This window comes from Porites lutea, chromosome 2 (assembly GCF_958299795.1).
Source record: "Porites lutea chromosome 2, jaPorLute2.1, whole genome shotgun sequence".
Classification (NCBI taxonomy): Eukaryota; Metazoa; Cnidaria; class Anthozoa; order Scleractinia; family Poritidae; genus Porites; species Porites lutea.
Window position 1 is genome coordinate 46,979,253 of NC_133202.1, and position 24,057 is coordinate 47,003,309.

Below are 24,057 nucleotides of genomic sequence, written 5' to 3' on the forward strand. Positions count from 1 at the left end.
TGTTGTTCTTGTCGTAATATTACACCGTAATTTTTAGGGAGTTTTTGTAACTCCAAAAATGGAGTAAAAATTTTAGGTACAGGATAACCCCTTTTTGGGGGTTATTTTAACTCCTAATTTAACTCCGAATTTGGGGTCATTTCTGCTCCTGAAAAAGTTCTTTTTACTCCCAGTCTGGAGTTAAAATAACTCCGAAATGGGGTTACTTTTACTCCTTACATGGGTTGTTTTTACTCTTTTTGGAGTTAATTTAACGCTGAAAGTGGAGTAAAAATTTTAGGTACAGGATAACTCCTTTTTTGGGGTTATTTTAACTCTTCAATATCTGCGGTCACTTTTACTCCTGAAAAAGAGTTCTTTAAACTCCTTTTTGGAAATAAAATAACTCCACTGTAAGGGGTTAAATTAGCCCCACTAGAGGAGTTATTATAACTCCTTGAAAATTACTGTGTATGTGTGGCGTACAAATTAAAAAAATAGAATAGGTTTTCAACTTTGATAAACAGAATGAAAGATTAACAATCATAAGCTCAAGTTCTCTACAGAAACTGTTTCAATTGGTTTGGCTCCGTTGCTGAGGGGAGTAAAACAAAAGAAATAAATTATTAATCCATGAATCCCAAAGCGATTTCTTTTGTTTTTGGCTACGTTCACACTATACCGGATAGTTTTTGCTCCAGCACGAATATCATACCGGATAGTTGCGCCGCGGGGGTCTCTAAAGTGGAGAGTCATATAATCGGATAGGTGTTCACACTATTTCGACGCGATTTCTATAACGCAGCGAAGCTGCGCCGCGTCGATCTCTAAAGTGGAGAGTCATATAATCGGATAGGTGTTCACACTACATCGGATAGCTTTTGCTCCAGCACGAACATCATACCGGATAGGACTTCTGTTCACACATAAGAACGGTGATTTTGGCGCGATTTCTGTAACGGAGCGAAGCCGCGTGAAGTCGATCTCTAAAGTGGAGAGTCATATAATCGGATAGGTGTTCACACTACATCGGATAGCTTTTGCTCCAGCACGAACATCATACCGGATAGGACTTCTGTTCACACATAAGAACGGTGATTTTGGCGCGATTTCTGTAACGGAGCGAAGCCGCGTGAAGTCGATCTCTAAAGTGGAGAGTCATATAATCGGATAGGTGTTCACACTACATCGAATATCTTTTCGTGCCCCGCTATCCAGTATTGCGCGAACATAGCCTTATTCCCTTCAACATCGGAGCAAAGTGTACAGTTTAATAATTCGAAACTGGCCTTTTTGGTATTGATCAGTAAAAGTCGTAAACCAGTGTCTTCAATTAGTGCATGAGTTCTTCCGTGAAAAACACATCGATACTTCAGAGCAGACCAGAGTTATGAGGACATATCCTTGTACAACCCTGGCAAAAACAAGGAACCCTGCCCTGTACTGCTCGATTTTTCGCATGCATTTTCCCGCCTTGCGGTCTTTTCTCCAGTCATCTGATCAGACCCGTCCGTACTCAGCCTTCTTTTTAGCGTACTTGATCTAAGATTGTAGCCAGACGAGTCCAACGTCGGCATGTTCTCGTCGTAATGGCTCGTATCGGAAACTGATTGAGTTTTCACAGAGCTTTCAGAGCCAACAGGAGAGGTTTCCTGAACCGGTTGCGCAACAGGTGGTTTGAGAATCTAAGGGGAAACAACAAAAAGCAGCGGTAAGGAAACCCTGCGAGAAGAGCGGGGCCGCTGTAATTGGCCACAGCTGTAATTGGCCGGAGCTGTTGCGGTGTCCCTGCCAACGTTCTTTCTGTTTGTTTGTTTGTTTGTTAGCCTCATTTCTCCCCCACCGGGGGGAGAAGTGAATGCGTGACAAACGAACCCCAAAGGACGTCTGCGGGGAGGCTATTTGTTTGTTTGTTTTTTTTTGGCGAAGCTAATCAAATAAAAAAACAAAAAAGTAAAGGAGTCTCTGAAGTAGTCGCAGCCAGAACTTCTGGACTAGTCAAACCTATTCTCCATCGTTTAACTGGTTTTCCGACTGCGAGCTTCCGTTCGTTGATCAACCGATGGTCAGAACTGAGCCCGCTGTACCAAGCGCACGGCTATATAGGCCTGGGCTCCAAACTATATCCAAGCAAAATGCCGCGCATGCGCAACAAAGATCTTACTCGATTCATGCAGAGTCTTTCTCGAGTACGCGAAAGTCGAGCCAACGAAAAAAAAGCCCCGCTAGCAGGGTGGGGTAAATAATAATTATACCAATAACAAGGGAACGAGTTTCATCCATTATACTTCTACATGAAAAATATCTGCAATTTGATTGGCTTAGAGCAGTGGTATTTCAGCTTAATTTGAAATACCTACATGTGAAAATTACAAACCTTTTGCGGGTAGTAGAAAACAAATAATAGCATGATTTGTACGTGATATTTGGCATTTGGCATAAACACCACTCGTGATGTTTCAAAATTGTCTCAAATTTCACTCGCCTAACGGCTTGTGAAATTGCGTGTAACAATTTCGAAATATCACTCGTGGTATTTATGCCTAATATCACTACAAATCATGCTATTACCTATTCAAATTCACTCGTCACCATTATTTTGATTACACATACATATCCAAACACTGGCAAGTGCACTGAAAAAAAGACCGCTTACCTCTTGCAAGAGACGTCTCGTTTCCTCCGTCAAAGCATCATGGGAGAATTTACATCGTTCACCACCCCAGCAGTTTGTTCCAGTGTGAAAAAACTTACATGGAAACGAGCATACGTCAGGTTAAAGAATCATTCTGGGAGAATTATTTTTGAGGTATGAATTTGGCTCCTAACCACAACGTTAGAAAATTGTGGTCATTCAAAGCGAAGTAGGCTTAACTGCGGAATACCCGGCCACTTTGAAGCTATACCCCGGTTTGGCTACATGGATAGCCGGCTACGTAGTCTCCTACGGTTGCGCTTAGGGTTAGAGTTAGGGTTCGAAACTCGAAACAAATTTATTCACAAGGTGCCACGCTCCAAGTTCCTTAATCCCACTACGACACTTGTGGAAAAAGAAACGCGTGTAGTTTATCTCTTTCTTTAAACATTGAGCCGAAAAAAACGTACTACACGTGTAATATCCCTCGTTTTTTAAACCATGGGCGGAAACAACCACATATATACCTCGTATATAGTCTACCTCGTTCATTAAGTCATGGATCCGCCTAGTCACGCAGACCAATAGCTACTTAGCTGTGTACCCAAGTAGCCACGTAGCCGCATAACCACGTAACCACGTAGCAATCTACGGCGTAGCCGCGTAGCCACGTACCCACTGTTACGGGGATATAGCTTCGAAGTGCCTGGGTATGCTGCAGTTACTAGTCCGCAAATAAAAAACAAGCGATTTAACGCATGTTGCCTATTAAACTTTCGTACATTCAAGTGATGTTTTTCTATTTTGTCCACTACTTCATTTCAATTTATTTCCTGAAATTTTTGTGCAAGCTAATCTCGTACCCAGATCTCTTATTGACGAGGCCAAAGGCTTCGTAAACAAGAGATCTGGGTACGAGATTATGTGCTGGATTATTTTTACACTAAAATGATTTTAGCCTCGACAAGTGCCGAAAACTGGTTTTAAAGGGGTTAGGGAGTGAACTGTTTACTCATGAAAGAAGGGTTACAGAAAAAAAGTTGATATCGAGGAATTTTGAGTGACAATTTCACGCAAAAGGAGACAAACTTGAAAAAAAAAACAAACAAACAAAAACAAAACAGAGCCAATTTTCTCCTTTATACAATCCATAAGTCTTCATGCCTGAATTGTGACCGGAAATCAAGTTAACCTGTTTCTACACTATGCAATTTGAACAGAAAAGGATATTGTGCATATAAGGGCATTCATCTTCTAAATGACAACTGCTGGAAGCATAGTATTTACACAGTTCTCTTTTCCTCACGATTGCTGATTTGTCATGACGGAAGGAACATTGGCTGCCCTGAAAAATAAGTAGAAAAAATAAATTTCATAAACTAATTAAAAATAATAACAACAACAACAACCTGAGTTAGACGTGTTATTTTCTTCTCGTATCGCTCAGCCTGTTACAAACATTCAGGTGAGTGGAAGGTGGCACAAACCTGCTTACACCTCTTTGTGCTGACCCAACAATCTGAACGCCTACATCTGTAGAACAGGCTTTAAGTAAATTTGTCTATCCAGCGCTTTGCGAGGGAAAAAAACATCGTCACGTCTGGTATTGTTCACCTGCCGGGGAAAAGGGCCGGGGAAACAAGAAATGGAGAACGGCTAACGGGGAACGGGAAACACGCATGGGGAACGGGAAAATGAAAAATGGGAGCAAAACTAAACTTGAACCCAAGACCTATCAGTAACTACATTTCCAGTTCTAGGTTTTTTCGCATTTTTCATTTCCTGTTCCCTGAGTTTGTTCCACACTCCCTGTTTTAGTGTAACATCCCTGAAACAAGATAAATTAAACAAAACGCTTCTAAGGGATTTAGGCACAAAGAATTTCATTTAAATGATAAAAATCTGCCTGGGTGGGCACTTTAACTTGACATTGCAAAGACAGAACAACAACAACAACAACAAAAACAAAACAAAACAAACAAAGAAACAAACAGAAAAACACCCACCATTTTACATTTTCCATGGATGTAGTAGCCACAAATAGGTTTAGGAGCAGTTCTTGTCCTAGGATGAGGCTCTCCTTTTCGTATTCTCTCCCAAGCAGCAGCTTTTCTTTTTGCTTTCTTTAACTTCTTGGCGTGCTGGCCACCTCTGCTTCTCTTAAGTGCCAACTGCAAACAATGAAAACTACAGTATGTGGGTTTTTAAGGAAATAAAGAGCAATTTTTTTAAGGGAAGCAAATGGATTTTACAGACAAGTTCACAAATTAACAAAAGCTTAATTTTTTTAGTACATCACTTTAATACTGATTAACTAAGGCTGTGTCTACACTGTACAGAGATGGGCCAGAACTGAAACAAGTCATATGTTTTTTTGTATAGTTTTTGAGCTGGTCTAAGAGCTACTGTGTTTCTGCGAATAATAGCCATCCCTTGATTAATTGCCTTCCTCGAATAATTGCCCCTTGTCCCTCTCACCATCTTCTCTTCCTTTAATCCCCTCCCTGTCAAGTCGAAAAACATTGAGATCCAGCAAAAATTATCAGTGATGAAAAAAGCTCTGAAAAGTGAGAAATATTAAAAATAATCGCCTCCCTCAAATCATCATCTTCCCTCAAATTATTGCCCCATCTATCATTCAAGAAAATACTGGTATAGTGCAGACATAAGTTAGCAGAAAAAGGGTGCGTTGATGATCATAAGCATCATTGATATCATTCAAAAACTGTCTCCAAGATTTTTTGTAGCTACAGAGCCTGCTGAGCAAACATAGTCTAATTCCAAGATAGTAAGGTATCCTTGTTCTGGCCCCCAGTGGTCTCAGAAAATAACCAGAAAAGGGCGTCAAACTTTCTTTTCAACCTGATTCGCAAATTGACAATGGCTTTTTTAACAAGCCAATCATGGCGCGTACACAAATCCTGGTACACAGCTGGTTCTGACAACTACACACACTGTACCTTTTCACTAGCTGCCACTGTACAATCCACAGCATAAGATGACACTAATGACAACAGTGATCCCTGCTCTGATTGACTCTGTCCTGGTGGTTTGTTTAGTGACCCTTCCTGTGACGTGTTCTGATCAGTTGATTTGGTTTGAGTTGTTGTATGTACTGACTGTTGTTTTAGCAACATCTCTGAAGTCTCCCGTTTATTCAATGAAGCTAGATTCTTTGGTCTGTCTCTGATTGCAGATGACTGAGATGCGGCTGCCTGTATGTGTTTGCCTTTGTCATTTGCTATCTTGCTATTTGGATCAGAGCTCTTACTTCGGGTAATTCTTTCATTGATAGCCTATATAGAAAGATGAGCAATAATCAGTATCACTCCCAACAGCTATCACTGCAAGTCTTCTAAGCACTCTTAAAAGTTGAACAATTGCACCCTAAGGCAAAATCCCCATATAACTGTATTCTGATATATGCACTGATATTACACCTCTACAACTGATAATCTTGAAAACATTAATCTTAGATATTTACATTGCCAAAAGTAAAAAAATATACAGTCATGTACATAGCCTGTGCTACAGACGGAACTAAACTTCTGGTTGAGTCCATCTGTGAAACAGTGCTGAAATCCTTGTTTTGGGCTCCTCTCTGTAACAAGATCTGAGTATGTGTCATGCTAGGCCTGTTAAAAATGTTATTGCTGATTTGCCAATCGAGTTGAAGGTACTTGACTATCGTAGCTAAAATTCGAGCCCTGGTGGTCACTCACTGTTTGTTCGGGACTTGTTTCAATCTTTCAGACCTTTCCACTGACCGGGATCTAAAGGCTAGAAACAATAACATTGCTTCCTTCAGGGTTAGTGGACTTACTTCTTTGTTTTCTTAGTTAAGTCTCCATTCACCATTTACTTCGACTATTTTACATTTGTCTACTTTTGAAGTGAAAGAATTGATGTCTTTGGAAAATTTCTGCTTCATTTACTCTTATGGAGATTGATAGTGACTTGTAACCGGTGTAACATTGTCTCCTCTCATAAATGTCTGACCTACAATAACCAATCTTTTTGTACAATGAGCTTCAACAGAAAGTTAATAAAGTCTTTTTGGAGGAATTTTTCAAAACTGAGAAGCCATGTTTGTTTTATTTTTGCGTGGACGTCGCGCGGATTTTTAAGCTTGTGTCATAATAGTGCTCAGGCTACGCATGGTCAATTTATTCCAGGGAGCCACCTTAAAGGGACATCTGAGTTGCAGACTTGAAAATCAGAGTTTGTCATCAAAAACTGGAATTTGTTTTCGAAAATGGGAGTCTGTTTTGAAAAATATGAGTTTGTTTTACAAAATCAGAGTTTGATTATATTCATATAGATATTTGCCCGCTATAAATTTTAACTTATTAATATTATTATTATTAGTATTATTATTATAATCATTATCAGTTTGAAACTAGGAGATTTCCTTTTGAAGTTTGGAGTTTGAAAATTGGAATTTGTTTTTGAAAATCACAGTTTGCTTTCAAAAATCAGGGTTTGTTTTAAAAAATCGGAGATTGTTTTCCGAACCCAGAGTCTGTTTTAAAAAACAGGAGTTTCACTTAAACTGTAATTCTTGAAATCAAACTCCGACTATCAAACTCTGGTTTTTGAAAACAAACTCTGATTTTCAAATTCCGATTTTCAAATCTGATTTTCAAACAAGAAACTCCAATATTCAAGAAAACAAAAACCAATTTTCAAGTCAAACTCAGATGTCCCTTTCACTGTGAAACTCACAAAACCGTGAACACCAGAATACTTATGAAATGTTATCGTGTTGCGAGAAATAAGCCAATAAGGCCCAAGATAACTAAATGACAAACAGCAACGGTAATTAGTTTGTGGTTTTGAGGTTTGCTTGCCTATCCTGAACTTTATTGTGATTGGCCAGTACACAATCAACATTCCTGAAATTTTTCAGGTGTCACGGTTTTCTGAGTTTGACAGTAAGCTTCATTACTTACAAATATGTTTACGTGTACATACCTTCTTTTCAGCTTTGGCTCTTTTCCGAGAAGCTTTCTTTCTCTGATTTTTTGCCTTTCGCTTTTTTCTTTGCATGTTCCTGAAATGGTTTTTACTTTTTCTTTGTGTGGTATCTTGATAAAATGTTATTCCCCCAGTACAGTCTTCAGTATCAGAATTCAGATGCATGTCTTCTGGTTCATAGTCACTTTTGATTTCACCCTCCTCTTCATCAGAGTCATCATCGCTGTCCCTAGGATTAAAATCATCTCCCTCATCTTCTCCGTCAGAGTTTGTGTCATCCATTACCAGCTCAGCATACTCATCTTCGCTTACCTTGACAGAAATCTTACCATTTGTGCTGACACTTTCCTCTCCTCCCTGTCCATTACAATCATCATGATCCTCATCATCACTTGTCTCGTTATCATCCTTATCCTTCTCAGTATATTTAGTACTACCTTCGTCATCATGTATATTACCACTTTCATCATTGTCATCATCATCATCATCACGGTCACCATCATCACCATCACGGTCACCATCATCACTTTTATCATAGTTGCACATAGAACTGCCATTAGCAGTTTCACTGTTATTGCCATCATTGGCTGTGGTAACATCATGGCCTTCCACATAAACACTTGTTAAATCATCACAAAAGTGATTATTTCCGTAGAGGACTCCATCTTCAGAGGTAGAATGCTTGTCATCAATGTCAATTTTTTCTTGATTCATCCTAAGACCTTCAACACTATCATCTTCTCTTTCCTCAACATGGTCTCTTTCTTTGTTTGCAGGTTTCACCACCACTTCATCCTGTAGATTGTCTATAAGCTTATTCCCGATACTTATTTCCTCAGGATCTGTAGCCAAAAGTGCTGCATTTTTCTCATAATTCCTGTCAGTCTTTTCAGTGACAGCCTTACTGGAGATAACGTTACTCTTTTTTGGCTCTTGTGGAAGGTCTCCCCTCTTTGCAGGAAGATTTTTTATTTTAAGCAAAATCTCTCCCGAGTTTTTATTGACCTCTTCTTTTTGGCTGGTGACACAGTGCCCATTTGAAATTTCAATCACAGGCTCTTTATCCTGAATGTCCCTGCTATGCAAAGATTTATCTCCTTCTTTACACACTGAAGCTCTTTTTTTTGATGGACTTCTAACTGGATCTTGTGAACTTTCTTCCATAATATCAGTATCACAAAAACTGGCTAATGTCACTGGTTTTTGCTTATGTTCCCCTGACAAAATGTCGGATTGTAAATGTTGCTTGCCTTCCTTAGGGTGCACGCTACTGGATTTTTGATCAACATCTTTCAGTCTAGCCTGACTTCCATTGGTATTCTCAAAATTCTTCTCTTTTAATGCTTCTTTGGGATGATTCTCCAGTTGCTTGCGGTCTGCTGAAGTAACAGTAGCTTTATCACTTTTAATAATATTTTCTCCAGATGTTGGTGTATTGTGTACTGATCTATTCCTGGGTTGGGGGGCAGGGATGATTACCAAGCATCCCCCTTTCATAACCTTTTTGACTCTTGGTTTTGGTTTTTGAGGAGGTGGAACCTCTATTTCTTCAGAGGTGATCTGCTTTTGTGAATTTAAAGTGGATTTCTCACCACCCGTTATTGTTCTACTTATTTCTATTTCTTCTGTTAGTTTCACTGCTCCTTGTTTATTTTCGACATCTTTTCCTGTATTCTGCTCAGCAAGGAAATGAACAGAGTGTGTTGTTTCTTTCAAACTTTGTTCACAACATGCAGTACTTTGCACATCTTTTTCACTTTCTTCGATCCCTGATGCTTTCTTTGCCTCATTCACTTGTTTCACAAATTCAGGAATCATTAAGTAATTTGTCCGTAAAAACTCGTCCAGTGTTGGCCGAGAGGTAGCCGAGTACAGAGGTGAATTTCTGTAGCTTGCCTCCAAATGATGAGCTGGGGCGTCTTCTTTTGGCGCCTGTTTAGGCCATGCTTCTTCGGTTGAAGGAAGGAGGGCTGGAACCTTGGATAAAAGATTCTTCAAAGACATTGTAGGTCGTGAATCTGCCATAAACGTCTGCAAGAAACTACGTTCAAATACGTACAAATTTGCCAGATGTATCCGCCATTTTGTTTTGACTGCTGCTGCTGACCAGTAAGAAGCGGATACTCACACACGTGCTTTGTTTGACAGTTTGCTGACCAGTTCTTTCTCCAACAAGTAGTCAACTAATTTTGCTTTTGAACGCTGAAAACTCTCAAATAATGAGCGGGGGAGTGTATGGAGGAGGTAACAGTTTTGATTTTTATACAACATTTAAGTGTTTATACTTTCTTGAGCTTACGAAGACGCCTTTGTTTGTAGACGAAGTTGGCGCGATTGTGTTCGATGTTGGCGCCCAATCAGTCAGAGCTGGTTATGCCGGCGAAGATTGCCCCAAGGTACGTGTTATTTCCTTATTTTGTTTCCTTTTCTTCCCCTTCTGGTGATAAGGTACCTCGTCCGAATACATTTAAAAGCTTTTTTGGTCATGTTTTAAATCTTGGCGTGATATTAAGGTTTTGACACTGATGGATCATGGGAATTATTTCAGAAATAATAAATTGCCGGGAATTTCAAAGGCATTGTGTATGCAAAGTTTGCTGGTATAATGAAATGATTATGATAGTGAGTTAGGGAATAACGGTAAAGAACTGTATCCTTGCTGCTAATTACTACTGGATGGTACTTGATTTGTACAGAATAATGTCTATGTATGTCTATTTGAAACAGCAATTGCAAGGGATGTTCCTTATTAAAAAGTATCAGACTCACAGGTAGCCTAAGCTCTAGCTTGTTAGATCATTGTTTGGCCATCTTACCACAAATGGTAAACAGTTAACGGTTTAACATACATGTTCAACCCATCTTCCGTTATTCAGAATTTAAGGTTCGCGGATGGTAATTGTGGCTGCCATGTTTGTTTTCATTCATTAATTCATTCACTTCTATTTTAGCTGTGGAATCATCTTCAAAATTATGTTTCGATGAAAAAGAATATAATAATATTAGTAAACAAAGGAGTTCTGAAGTACTCGTATAAACCTCTCAAAAAGTAGGATTGTGATGTTTAAGGGTGAAAACAACTTTTTGTAAATCACTTTATACCTCTCAAGCCTAGTCTAGCTGTACTAATATGAACCTCAAATCACAAACCTGACATCAAGGCACTGCTTACTTGACTTTTTAATGTTTGTCAGAAATGCCAAAAAGTCTCAATCTTAAGGTCGCTAATAAATATCATGAGTGTATCACACGATGTTTTTAGTATGACAGCTATTGCATTTGTATGGGAAGTTAGTGGCAAGTACTCTGTTGTGAATGCTTGGTATTGAAAATAATTGTCGACCTAGACTCCATTACAGGACTTTCACGAAACTGGTTGGCATGATTCTAGCAGTTTTATTCACTTTTCAAGATCAATTTGTACCACTTTGTCTACCCGTTTTTAAGCATGCTATAATTGCATGTTGTTTTGTGTTATGTTGCAGTATGATGTTCCTACATTTATGGGAGTAGTAGAAGAAGAAACTAAAGAAGAAATCATGGAAACAGATGTTCCATCAGAAGGTACAACTACTACTCAATGTACTGTGTATTGTTAGGAATTTCATGGGGTTCCATAACCAAGCGAAAATAAATTTTAGGCCCCAATAGTTCAAAAGGTGGATAGGACTGTCCCATCGATTAATCTCTCCATTGGATCGCATTAGTTTCCCAAATACAAACGTACTTATCCACTGGATAGTGATATATCCATAGGAGAGCGCTAGCCAACCTTTGAACAACTGTTGTCAGATTATTGAAAACGTAATATGCAAAATTTGGGGGACAAACAGAGTGTTTTGTGTGAATGGGGGATTTGACAATAGTCTATGAAGTGTGGATTATCAAAAATTGTATTTATACGTACACTGTACTGTATGCACCTGTATGGAAAGCGTAGTAATATTGTCTGTAACTGGGTAATTATTTTATATTTTGTGTCTCAATGTGATCTGTTCTTTCTTTCATTCTTTTTTACGTTTTTTTTTGCAGAAAAGCCTAAAGTTGCGGAGAAAAAATACTTTATTGACACAAATAGCATCCATCTACCAAAAAGTAACATGGAGATGCTAAATCCTGTTAAAGATGGAATGAGTAAGTATTGAACATACATGTAGAAAAATACCGGATGACAGATGATCAATGATCATCAGACCATGTACCATCTTCCACTGAAGAAACACTCGTCCCCGAGGACTCCAAAAGCATTTGAGTTTTACTGGTTCCAAATTTGCAGCAAAACCCAAAATTTTGTGATCATTTCAACCAGTGGAACAGAAACTTGAACACGTTTACACTTTACCTCTGGATCCCCATGTATTGTATAAACATTGATTTGTGTCATCAGTACAGAATTATTTTGAAGCAGAAAATGCAAACATGTTATTCTTTGTAATGAAAATGTCCCAATAGCCAAAATAGAGTGGTAAAAAAGGCAGCTCTATTCGAAGGATGCACAGTGCATACACTGTATATCTTGTGCTGTACAGGTATGCTTTTCCTCAGTTGATCATTACCATTGTGGTCTTTTTAATCACACAGTTGAAGACTGGGACATGTTTGAGAAACTGTTAGACTACATTTATGCCAAGGACATCAAATCAGAATCAGGGCTTCATCCTGTTCTCATGTCAGAGGCCTCAGTAAGTGATAGAGACAACACAATACAAGTCATGTATAAGCAGCAGCGCCAATGGCAAGCTGATCATGAAGGGAGACAATCTTTGTGGTTTTTGCTTTGTTTTTTGTAATAACTTCCTTGTTAATACACATTTTTTTTGTGAGCCGATTATTTCAAAGTTAAAAGTTCTGTGCAAATTGGGACAATTTACGATCATTCTTGTTTTCATTGGTTATTTTTTATTCAGATTTATGTTAGTTATTATGATCAATAATAATTATAAAATAAGTTTCACACCTGGCTGTAGAAGGAACGTCTTCAAAAACCATATTTTTCCCTTTTGTCACATAATCTCTCGTACATGTACAATTGTTTCAAGGTTGTATCATAATTATTTATATATTATGCAAAGAGGGCTGCCACATGTTATGACATAAAGTTTGTTTTCTTACAGTGGAATGTCCGTCCCAAGCGAGAGAAACTCACAGAATTGATGTTTGAAAAGTACAATATCCCTGCATTTTTCCTCTGCAAAAATGCTGTGCTAGCAGCATTTGCTAATGGAAGATCAACAGGTCTTGTAATAGACTCTGGGGCAACACAAACCAGTGCTGTCCCAGTTCACGATGGATATGTTCTCCAGCAAGCTATTGTTAAGTCTCCTTTAGCTGGTGATTTCATCACTGCTCAGTGCCGTCAGCTGTTTGAAGAAAAGAACATTGAAATTGTACCACCTTACGTTATCGCCAGTAAGGTAATGTACAGTACTGCTGTAATCATAATCTAAGGGCAGTGATTTTGTTACCTCTGCATCCTACATCCCTGGTGACTAAAAATCCCCAATGACACAAAAATATTTGATGGCATGTATCCTGTAGGACGTAAAGGTCGATCGATTGATCTGAACATGTGTATTTATAGAAATATCACATTCAAGTATCTCTATCGATCTGTGGCAGTTATAAAATTTATAGCTGTTGTTTAAACAATGCATATTTCTTTCAGCCTTTATTCTACTTTAAAATAGAAGGACCATATTATTTTTAATTTCAGTATACTATAATACAGAGTTTTGGAGTCTGTCCTCAAGTTAACTGTCTGGTTTAATACATAAAGGCCCAAGCATTTTCAATTTCAGACTTGTTTTTTTTTTAACTGGAACTCATTGGTTCTGGAATGGAACTCATGATTTTTCACAAGATAAATCTCAGGACTCACCATAACTATTTGTAACAAAATCATTGAAGGGGCTCTGTACATGGAGAGAGGAAGATCCTAGCACCAAGAAAATCCTAGAAGGCAAATCATCTTAGTGCCATAATGTTTTCTGTATTCAGTTGACATGCAAAGGGTTGTACTTGGGCTACAATCTTCCTAGCTGAGAGGAAGAAAAATCTTAGCACCATGTGCTGGTAAACCACTTTTGATGGGAAAATCCTAGTACTAAGGACAAACGAGACAATGATCATACATACATGTATGTATCATGTATCATGTATCATGGCAATAATAGCCGACCATTTCATTTTGTGGTTAATTGCCATGAGCTGATAACTGTGATAATTCTGCTAAACAGTACATTGTAGTTATTAACACCTGTAGAGAGAGCTGAAGGGTACCAATTGCATTTTTGTTATTTTGCCTCCCTTCTTTAATTCGTCTTCTACAAATGTACTTGGTAACCACACAGACCAAAATTTCAGCATGTAAACCCACTGAAAGTACTGTTGTTCTGCCTCTTAGGATTTTCCTGGTGATAGGATCTTCCTCCTGCAATGTAAACAGGCCCTAATAATCAGTAGTGCCTTAATTGTGTGAAAGATTTGTATTTCTTTGTGCATGGGACAATCTGAGCATTGTGTGAATGCTGTTTTAGACAATAAGGGCATATGTGAGTGCTGTTGCCTCGGGCTGTTCTAGCTAAGGCATCTTTACTTCATTTAAATGGGGGCTATGGGTGAACTCGTCAAATTGAATTTCTTTCATGTAATGAGTTTTTACATGTAATTCATAGGAAGCATCAAAAGAAGGTGGACCAGCCATTTTTACCAAAAAGAACAGTCTACCCTCAGTTACTAAATCTTTCCACAGACACATGGTTAATGTAAGTACGTTATACACTGAGCCTGAAAGGTGTTTTATACTTTACTTGTATGACTAACAATTATTAACAAACTACCTACCTGTACAGTGCTACAAACTGTTCTAATGAGTCACAGTGTCTCTGCCAATGCTTTCATCAAGTCCTTTAAATGTGACCATTGTGCCCCATAACAATAGGCCACTTACATTAAGAGGTCATGTGACCAATGCTTCCTTTAAACAGGGCTTCTGATATTTCGTGGAAAAAAAAGCAAAATTTCGCGGGATTTTCAGGGGCAAATTCGCGGGAAAATCGGCCGATTTCGCGGGATTTTCGCGGGAAAAAAGTCAAAATTCGTGGAACAATCGGCCGATTTCGCGGGATTTTCGCGGGAAAAAAGTCAAAATTCGCAGAAAAATCGGCCCGTTTCGCGGGATTTTAGCAGAAAAGAGTCAATTTTCGAAGGATTTTCAGGGCAAATAATTTCCTAAGAATTTCTTAGGAAAATCGGCCGATTTCACGAGAAATTTCGGGGGAAAACTTCGCCAAGAGACAATCAGTAAAAAACAGCCGATTTCGCTGGGTTTTTTTTGGCAAATTTCGCTAAAATCGATCAATTTTGCGTCGATATGACAAGCGTTGGTGAACGTTTTTTTTAACACGGATAATCATTTGCTCTTTCAACAACACAGTTCGCTCGAGAAATGAACGCATGTTAAAGCTATCAACATTATGGTTAGTGCCCAGTTTTTCGCAACGTTCATCTAAAAACGCCTGGTAGTTTTGGGACGTTGTTTACTCGTTGCAGTGATGAAGTTTCAAGTTACATTTGGACGTTTGGGGTTAATAAAACCGGTCTAATAGCCAAGATAAGTATTAAATATGTTTTGCCGACATCTATCTGGAAATATTTCTGGCGGATTTCGCGGTATTTTGCGTTTTTTTGGGAATTTCGCGGGTCCGCGACCGCGCGAAATATCAGAAGCCCTGTTTAAACAATGAGATGGAATCTTGCTGATGCCAAAACTTGAAAGAGCACACAAAAAGTATCTTTACACCCCAATTTTGAGAGGAAACACATTTAAGGGAAACATTTTATGGCACTTTGATTTTTTCAACAAAGTAGTATGATTTGTATTTGCCGCCAAGTTGAAGGGGATACTCTTGCCCTCCAACATGGTGGGGAGAACCACTTTTTGCTCGTATACTTTCTTGTTAAACATTTGATAGTTACGCTCAGATGTGCTCTAAACGTTACCACATCATCTTTTCAACATTTTCCAGTGAAGTTTAAGTGCAAAATGTTTGTTTAAAAAGATGTAATTCCTAATTTTAAAAATCACATTTTAGTCACATGACCAGCTATGAACTTACTCATTTTAAGAAAAATGGTGCTGGCTTGAGAAACCAAATCGTTATTACTTTGTTAAAATATAACCCAGTAATCATTTTTTGAAGGTAAAATCATATAACTTTCATTTTCATAAAAACGATCACATGACCTCATAAAAACGGTCACATGACCTCTTTATATAGTGAAAATGGCCTATGGAAAAAAAAAGGAAATTCCTATCAAACTGGTTGTAGACTTAAGGATGGTTGAAATTTGATAAGGTTTAAGCATCTCTCGTAAGAGTCCTCCCTTTTTGGACTGGGACTTGATAGTTTTCAAGAGATGACTCTTAGAGCTCCCTACAGCATAAATTCTGCAACACTCAGATGCAATCTTTGTTTTGCCTTGTAGTATAGTATTGTTGATGGGTACCTGTATGTTTGACTAGAGTACATTAAGTAAGCAGAAGTTCTGTTTGTGGGGGTGCTTGTGTGTTTTGCTGTATGTTTTATTAAAATTATTATTGTTTACTGATAGATAACAATCTACTTTGTTTTTGTAGGAAACTATCCAAGATTTTCAAGTCAGTGTCCTTCAAGTCTCAGATGGCCCATATGATGAAGGGTTAGTCTTGTATTGCTTTTTCAGTGTCCTTTGCAATGTTTGATCCAATCTCTATCATCAGGTTATGGATATCATACCATTTTGTCTTTTCCAGTGTTCTAGGTAATATTCCAGGAGTACTCTATGAGTTTCCTAATGGCTATAACAACACATTTGGTGTGGAGAGATTTAGAATTGCAGAGGGACTTTTTGATCCTTCAAATGTTAAGGTTAGTCAGTGAAAAATTGCTCAATTGTTTTATCATATTGCATGTTTGAATACTTGTCTGAAGCATAAACTGTCATAAATAACCGACAGTGCAATTATGCAGTGGAGAATAATATTCAATGAAAGAGAGTGATCTATTGAATCAGGTGAAATTAATATTCCTTGTGCCAGCTTCCAATCATGTTTGCATGAAGCAAAACGTGTGTAAGTATCTTAAAATATCAGTGCTCTTTTCAATGCTCTTATGTTGTCTGTGATCGACAAACAATCAGGTAGCCAGTTCAAACCAAGAGGGCACTTGGATTGTTTTCCTTGGATTTAGCTTTGAGCAGATCTTATCATCTACCTTGTTTGACTATACAGCAAGTTGTTAGAAAATTGTAGCAAAATTATTGTTTGTTTGAATTTTTACCTAATATTTACAATGTACGTCCTTACTTATTTCTGTCAGGGCATTGAAGGTAGTACGGCCATCGGAGTCACACAAGTTGTTACCACTAGTGTAGGAATGACTGACATAGACATAAGAGCAGTAAGTTGAATCTACTTGTCAAATGTGGAAGCGTTGAGGTAAAGTGTAGGTCAATAATGCCAGGCCAGTAAACAACATTTTTTTTCTAAAATTGTGAAGGGTATGAACCCAGGAGTCATGTCATAAGCAGGGTGAGTATGACCTCTGGGTGAACGTAGACCTGAATAGGACTGTTGTAACGAACTGTCAGTCACTGTCAACAACACTGTTGTTGACAGTGACTGACAGTTTGACAACCTGTGCAGTAGTCATCTTCAGAATCTTACATTTTTCCATGGTAAATGCATGAAGGACAGGGCAGAAGTAAAAAACCTTTTAGGAATAAAGACTGTATGTACTCTTGTTAGTCAATGATTTGCTGAGTACACTGTTTGCCATTTTTCTCTCAGGGTTTATTTGGCAGTGTGATTGTGACTGGTGGTAACACTCTTCTTCAAGGTTTCGTTGAAAGACTCAATCGTGAGCTTCTCACCAAGACACCTCCTGTAAGTATACATGAACTATGTTATGCACTTCAAGGGAAAAAGGTTTCTTGTTTTTGTTTGTCTGTTTGTTTTGTTTTGTTTTAGATACAAAAGGCAGATTTCATGTGTTTCTGATTACCATGCTCTTGCTAAGTAAGAATCAGATTCTAAGGATTTTGCCTGGCTACTTAAAACCTGAGCCAATAGTAACATGAAACAAAGAAAATTTCAGATCTCTGGCTACTTTGCTATTTTCTATAAAGTTTAGTGACAGATCTGCGTCCTCCCGCCACCTCTCTCCCCTTTCACCTCTTATCCCTGCCACCCTACAGTCTTCCTTTGTCATAATAACAAATGAATGAGTTTCTTAATCGTGTACAAAACGTACGCATGACTATTTGCAGGGCCACTAAGTTTGTAAACGTGGCAGATACTTTAAAAGAAGTCTATAGATGTTGGAAAAAAACTTAGCTACCCAGCTCTGTGTTTGCAAACACATACGTTATTTCTAAGAATAGCTGAGTGGTCGAGGGGTAAGGGAACACAGGTCACCATCACAGGTCACCTAATTACTTCAGTGGAAAAACGCGACTTGTGCTGTTGCAGCCACGTAGATATCTCCGGCTGGTCTCCTAACAGTTAGAATTCTGGGCCCAGTTCTATTCTATCCTATTCTAATCACTATTCTATCCTATTTTGAGCGTCTGGATCTCGCGGTTGAAGCTTAACATTGCATTTTGAGCCCTAGTTACATGTTCCTAGACAAGGCAACTTCGCTTAAAATTTGGCTTTATTCTGTCATTAAACTTAACCATCTCTCGAGAAACCGAATTGAGAGACGGGGGTAAAAGAGACAGTTTTTGTTGACTAATCTCTTGATGTTTTGTTTGTTTGTTTGTTGTTTTTATTTTTTCATAGAGCATGCGTCTAAAACTGATCTCTAATAACACGCCCATGGAGAGGAGATTTAACCCATGGATAGGCGGCTCAATTCTGGCCTCACTTGTAAGTTCAGAATTTTTTTTTTCCTTTTTTTATGTGTGTGATAAAAAAGGAGAAGAACGGTTATGCAGGAAAGCGATGATACCCTATCGCCTTGTTGTCTTCAATTGTTATCAAAATGGTAAAGGCCATTGAATTATTAACTAAGTAGGTACGGACTTCAATATTTATTAACCTGTTGGATGGGCGTTTTGAGATGCAAGCAAATGGGATAAAGCCTCACTTTTTTGTTTTTTTTTTCTTGTTTCGCAACAAATAAATCACTTTATGGATGGCCCACATTGCTGTCGGTTCCGTGATGTTTCGTTTTATATAAACGGTAAAGTATTAAGAAAACTGCCCTATTCTACCTCACTGCAGAGTCACATGAGATGTGCAAAAGCGTTGCTGACCAGTACTTTGTGTCTCGGAAACTTAATTTGGTAATTTTATCTGACCCCGATTCTTTTTTAGGGTTCGTTTCAACAAATGTGGATATCTAAACAAGAATACGAAGATCAAGGAAAGGGGTGCGTTGAAAGAAAGTGTCCCTGACTTCTCCGCCATGTAAACTACTGATACAATGTATTATAGCGTAGTGGACTCATTTCAGCTCCTTACTATGTAAAGATGGGGCCGTTTTGGACTGCCTCCGCCGCTTATTTGATATCGCGGACTCCCGAAGAACAGTGTGCCCAGATGACTCGTTTTTATTCAGTGGTTTCATGGTAACGGTTTATGAAGCTGAAGTCTTCACAGACTTTTTTAGTACTATTGAACTACATGCATGAAGCCAATTTTCAATCTGTTTTTAAACCGAGTTTGAACTACTTCTCCTGTTTGTTTATCGTTCTTGTGCTTTAGTCTTTAGTCTTACTAGAGCATTCAATAGGGCCATTTATACGAGAAAAAATAAGACGCGTCTTAAATAAGACGCGAACTGCACCAATTATACGAGTATGTCTTATCTAATAAGACGCGTCTTAGCTAAGCCGCGTCTTATTTTAGACGAAATGTGCCGTTTATACGGAAAGTTCGCGTCTTATTTAAGACGCGTCTTATGTAAGACGCGTCTTATTTTTCCTCGTGTAAATGGCCCTAATATAGTTAACCTGGCAACCTCTCCGAGTCCGCTTTGCGGCGTCAGGGCAAACCGAAAGGCACAACTCTTTTCATGTAAATATACTTAAGTCAAACCTTAAAACAAATAAAACAGGAAAGAACAATTTTGTCACTGTTTGTTATTATAGTTTCTCCTTTAAATGGCGACGTTGACCTCAGTGCGAATAAACTAACACAGGTTTCTGTGCTCCTACCTTGAAACGAAGGGTGAGACTGGGGTAGCCTGAACCACCTTGGGTTTTTCCGCGTTATAAATAATACTTAGCAAAGATAAAACGTTTAATAACAACGACGACAACAACAACAAAAACACTTTATTTATACACGGTAAAAGAAAAAACAGAATTACACAAGTAATTGTCATCCGGGCACTGCCAAAATAAGGAAAATGTATTTTGCTAAAAAGCTCATAACCTCATGCTAGTTATTACGTCATGTTTCGTGTCCAATAGGCCATTTCCGAGTTCCAAAACCTCTCATTTTCAAAACGAGGTTAAGTGCAAAACCTTTCTGTGATAATGAGTTTCATTTGAATGAGAATGAAAAATGATTTTCATTTCAATGGCTTCGCACTCAGTCTCGTTTTGAAACAGAGGCTTGGGCAATTCGGAATTGGCCTATTGGACCCAGCTCGCTCGGGGGGGGGGGGGGTTAGGTTAGGGGGGAGAGAGAGAGAGAAGGGGAGAGCCTGTAAGCATCTTAAATACCTTAGTCTGCCCACTGCCCCTCCAACTTCCAGGAAAACCGTTTCTCGTGTCAAAAATGTCATATGTGCGGTGTATGAGGGTTTCACGCATTTGTTGTGTTTGTTTGACTCTGTATGCGAGAAGCCAAGTGTTGACGTACGTTGTCAAAATAACAGATCTTGCATCGTGGGGTACACCTGATTAAGGTACAACCTCGTTCTCAGGGTTCAGGAACTTGGGAACGAGGTTGAATGAGGTATATTTCAATACTCCCTGTCTCTCCTTAGTCGCAATCCGGGTTTTAGCTCAACTTTTCTCCATTTGCTTTCCCTCAGATTATCTTGGAGCGTGAGACAGGCTAAGTGACAAAGGAGAGAAAGAAGAGCGCAAGCCTGAGAACCAGGTTGAAACCCGCCTTCCATTCACATTGAAAAATGCAACTTCAACTTGTTTGAGTTTCCACCCAGACAAAACATCTCGACTATAGCTTCGGTGGATTAGGGTGGCCCGAACCTATTTATATGCGTGTTGGTGATGTTTTTAAATCGCGTTTCTCGGCAGGAAAGATTTGACCGATTTCTATGATTTTTGTCATCCTTACTAAAGAATGGTCGAACTTTAAGAAACTGATATTTATTTTCTTGTAGGTATAAAAACGTTCCAGATAACGGCATATATTTAAAACCGCATTTTTACAAAAAATGTCAATAATAGCTCATTTTCTTTTGCGAAACCCCAAGACAGATTTTTCTCTAACTTCAGCAAATAAGCCTTAGAGCTCTTTAGTTTCATATCTGTAAGTTTGAAGTCAATCGTGACCGTAGAACTCGCTGCACAAATAGCCTGTCAAATTTAACCTAAAAATGCAACACTAACACATTTGTGAAAGTTGACGCACAAATAGAGGAAAACTGCCGACGGACTATCTCCTACCTGCAAGGGTATTCTTGCCCAAAGCTTCAGTTGCAAGAAACTGGGTAATCAGAAACCTGCGGCGAATACAGTTAGCAATACAAAAAGAACAACTTTGTGCTGAATGCGGGGCAAGATTAAAAAACTTCCATTCATCAAACTTACTTTGTAATTGTCCCTCTCTTTTCGAAATCTATCTTAACAAGGCAAATTATAGCATCTACGAAAAACTGCCAAGAGTTTTAGTGTCGCAGGTTTCCGTTTTGAGGAGAAATAAAGGTACCAACTCCAACACTTCTAACCCTCTATTTTTCAGCTGCACTGAAAGCCCTTGTACCTGGTGATTTATTCAAGCTTTTTAGACTTGACATCACATTTGCACGGGAAGTTTGCCGCTTGGGGACAAAGATGAAGAAAATATGACAATCATCTTATTCTTTTCATTACCCCAAGATGCAGACCGCCCGTGCGAATGTGATGGCAAATCTTTCAAGCTTGAATAAATTACCTAATGCATCAGTCAATTCCAGCTGCGCCCAGCCCCACCTCCCCCCGCCCAGCTGACCCCCGGGCATTAGCATTTTTTTTGCCTTGGATGGCAAAATCCCGGGGGTGGGGACTCTTGAGCTGTCAAATCCCCCGGGGTGCGGACGAAAAAAGAGGGAAAATGTCAAGTCCTCCGTCAACACTGCAACATTTTTCATTGATCGCACAGTCGAGTTATACCATTTTGCGATTTGTGTTTCAATTAACGCCTTCCTTTGTAACAGTGTTATCCTAATTAAGACTTCACGCCGTGACGACACCAGTTTATGGTTTTTTAGTATTGTTATAAAATTATTGAAATTAAAATTAATAGTGCGCTGTTAAAGTTAACTGTTATGAATAGTTTTACAAATATGAAAGGATTTTCTTCAATAATATCAACAGAAATTTGATTCAATAACCAAAAAAGTTGATTCACCTCGATTAAGCTACCGATTTCGCTATGTAATTCTGGCTTGATAAGCAATGAAGAAATGCATGCATAAAATCGAGAACATGCCTTTACAAACTTCTTCAATTTTTCCCCGTCCTTGGCAAATGAGCCAATCTGCTTGTTTTTCCAGTAAAATCCTTTGTGTAGTTAAATTCTGATAGGAAATCGCGTACGTGTCAAAAACTCAGGGTTGGCACAGTGCAGCCCAAAATTTGCAAATGCCCCTCCCCCGGGACTGACAAGGCGAGCAAATGCCCTGCAGCTAGGGGAGAAAGGGGGCGGGGGGAGGGGGGGTTGGGGGCTGGGCGCAGCTGAAATTGACTGATGCATAATACAAGAAGGGTTTTCGTTGCAGCTGAAAATGGATCGGTTGAAGTACTGGAGTTAGGAGCTTTATTTCTCCTCAAGAGGGCAATCTTCGGTGCTAAAAACTGGTAAGAGATTTCCGTAGATGTTATATCTTGCTTTGTTGAGATTAGTTTTTCGAAAAGAGAAGGGCAAATACACAGTAACTTTGATAAACAGATGTTCGCTCATCTTGCCCGCATTCAGCATAAAGTTGTTGTTCTTCTTGCATTGCGAACTGTATTCGCTGTAGGTTTCTGATTACCCAGTTTCTTTCAACTGAAGCTTTGGGCAAGAATATCCTTGCAGACAGGGGATAGTCTGTCAGCAGTTTACCTCTATTTGCGCGTCAGCTTTCACAAATGTGTTAGCGTTGCATTTTGAGGATAAATTTGACAGGCTATTTGTGCAGCGAGTTCTATAGTCACGATTGTATTTAAACTTGCAGATATAAAACTAGAGAGTTCTAAGGCTTATTTGTTGAAGTTAGACAAAAATCTGTCTTGGGGTTTCAAGGTTATTGACATTTTTTGTAAAAATGTTGTTTAAATATATGCCGATATCTAAAACATTGTTATACCTACAAGAAAATAAGTAACAATTTCTTAAAGTTCGGCCATTCTTTGGTAAGGATGACAAAAATCATAGAAATCGGTCAAATCTTTCCTGCCGAAAAACACGATTTTAAAGCATCACCACCGCGCATATAAATAGGTTCGCGCCACCTTAAAAATGTTTTAATAGTGGACTGAAATTTATCTCACGATTCCTTGGCTTAATGTTAACTTGAAACTCTTGGCTATTATGTACAAATAAGATCTAACCAAGTACGAAGTCAAAAAACTGTTTTTAACTAAACTTCTTAATAGGGTTCGTGTTTTATGAATTAAAAAACTGCCCGCTATGCCCCGTGTTTTAAAGTTGATTAAACACCTCTACTAATAACCATGCAATAGTGCATATTAATAATGCCAACAGTTAATTGTAGTAACATGTAATATCCTCCATCTACAAAACGAAGGATGCAGTATTCCTCACTGAAAACAAATGATTATATTTTACCGTTAGACGTCACGGATGAGTCTCAGGGTTAAACATATTCACTGACCAGCTCGTTTAAGTTCTCTTAAGCAGCCTATAAAAGCAGGTGCTTTTGTTCATGTAGTCTATTTTTATATTTAGTTTTTCATTTATTCAGGTGTCATTTCTGCCTTCTGAATTAAAACTGGACACTGAAATTTCTTTGATCTGGTATTTTTTATCATCTTTATATTCACAGGTAGTTATTACTGTTTTTTTAAATTTCACTCATAAAGTGAACGAAAACCCTTTAAAATCACCTGGTTGGAGATATGATTAAAGAAACAAGTATCCATATACCATAAGGAGCGGAGTTAATGGGTACAATATTGACAGGAGTGTATATTGCAGCTCAATATGTCATTGGTTTAATTTTCATTTCCGTTTCTTTTTGGGCATGGTAATATATGACAATGAGTTTGAAACAAAGGAAAATATTTAACCACAACATATATTT

General features: G+C 38.5%; 2 protein-coding genes across 3 annotated transcripts; one reads left to right on the forward strand and one right to left on the reverse strand.

The window, feature by feature from the left end:
• Positions 1-1,124: 1,124 nt before the first annotated feature.
• Positions 1,125-9,682, reverse strand: LOC140928839 (uncharacterized). Of its 2 annotated transcripts, XM_073378635.1 has the most exons (6): positions 7,589-9,681; positions 5,575-5,910; positions 4,621-4,785; positions 3,845-3,959; positions 2,636-2,745; positions 1,125-1,664 (listed from the first exon to the last, which is right to left on the reverse strand). In XM_073378635.1, the coding sequence occupies exons 1-6, from the start codon at positions 9,614-9,616 to the stop codon at positions 1,368-1,370; spliced, it is 3,051 nt and encodes a 1,016-aa protein (XP_073234736.1). In that variant the 5' UTR covers positions 9,617-9,681; the 3' UTR covers positions 1,125-1,367. The 2 variants fall into 2 exon arrangements, with proteins under 2 accessions (XP_073234736.1, XP_073234735.1); XM_073378634.1 differs by lacking the exons at positions 1,125-1,664; positions 2,636-2,745 and having other exon boundaries at positions 3,821-3,959; positions 4,629-4,785; positions 7,589-9,682.
• Positions 9,683-9,720: 38 nt separating this feature from the next.
• On the forward strand, positions 9,721-19,403 carry LOC140928840 (actin-like protein 6A). The gene is made up of 13 exons (XM_073378636.1): positions 9,721-9,835; positions 9,911-9,987; positions 11,077-11,155; positions 11,624-11,725; positions 12,173-12,273; positions 12,706-13,005; positions 14,266-14,355; positions 16,230-16,291; positions 16,386-16,500; positions 16,951-17,031; positions 17,421-17,516; positions 18,414-18,500; positions 18,951-19,403. The coding sequence occupies exons 1-13, from the start codon at positions 9,811-9,813 to the stop codon at positions 19,029-19,031; spliced, it is 1,296 nt and encodes a 431-aa protein (XP_073234737.1). The 5' UTR covers positions 9,721-9,810; the 3' UTR covers positions 19,032-19,403.
• The last annotated feature ends 4,654 nt before the right edge of the window (positions 19,404-24,057 follow it).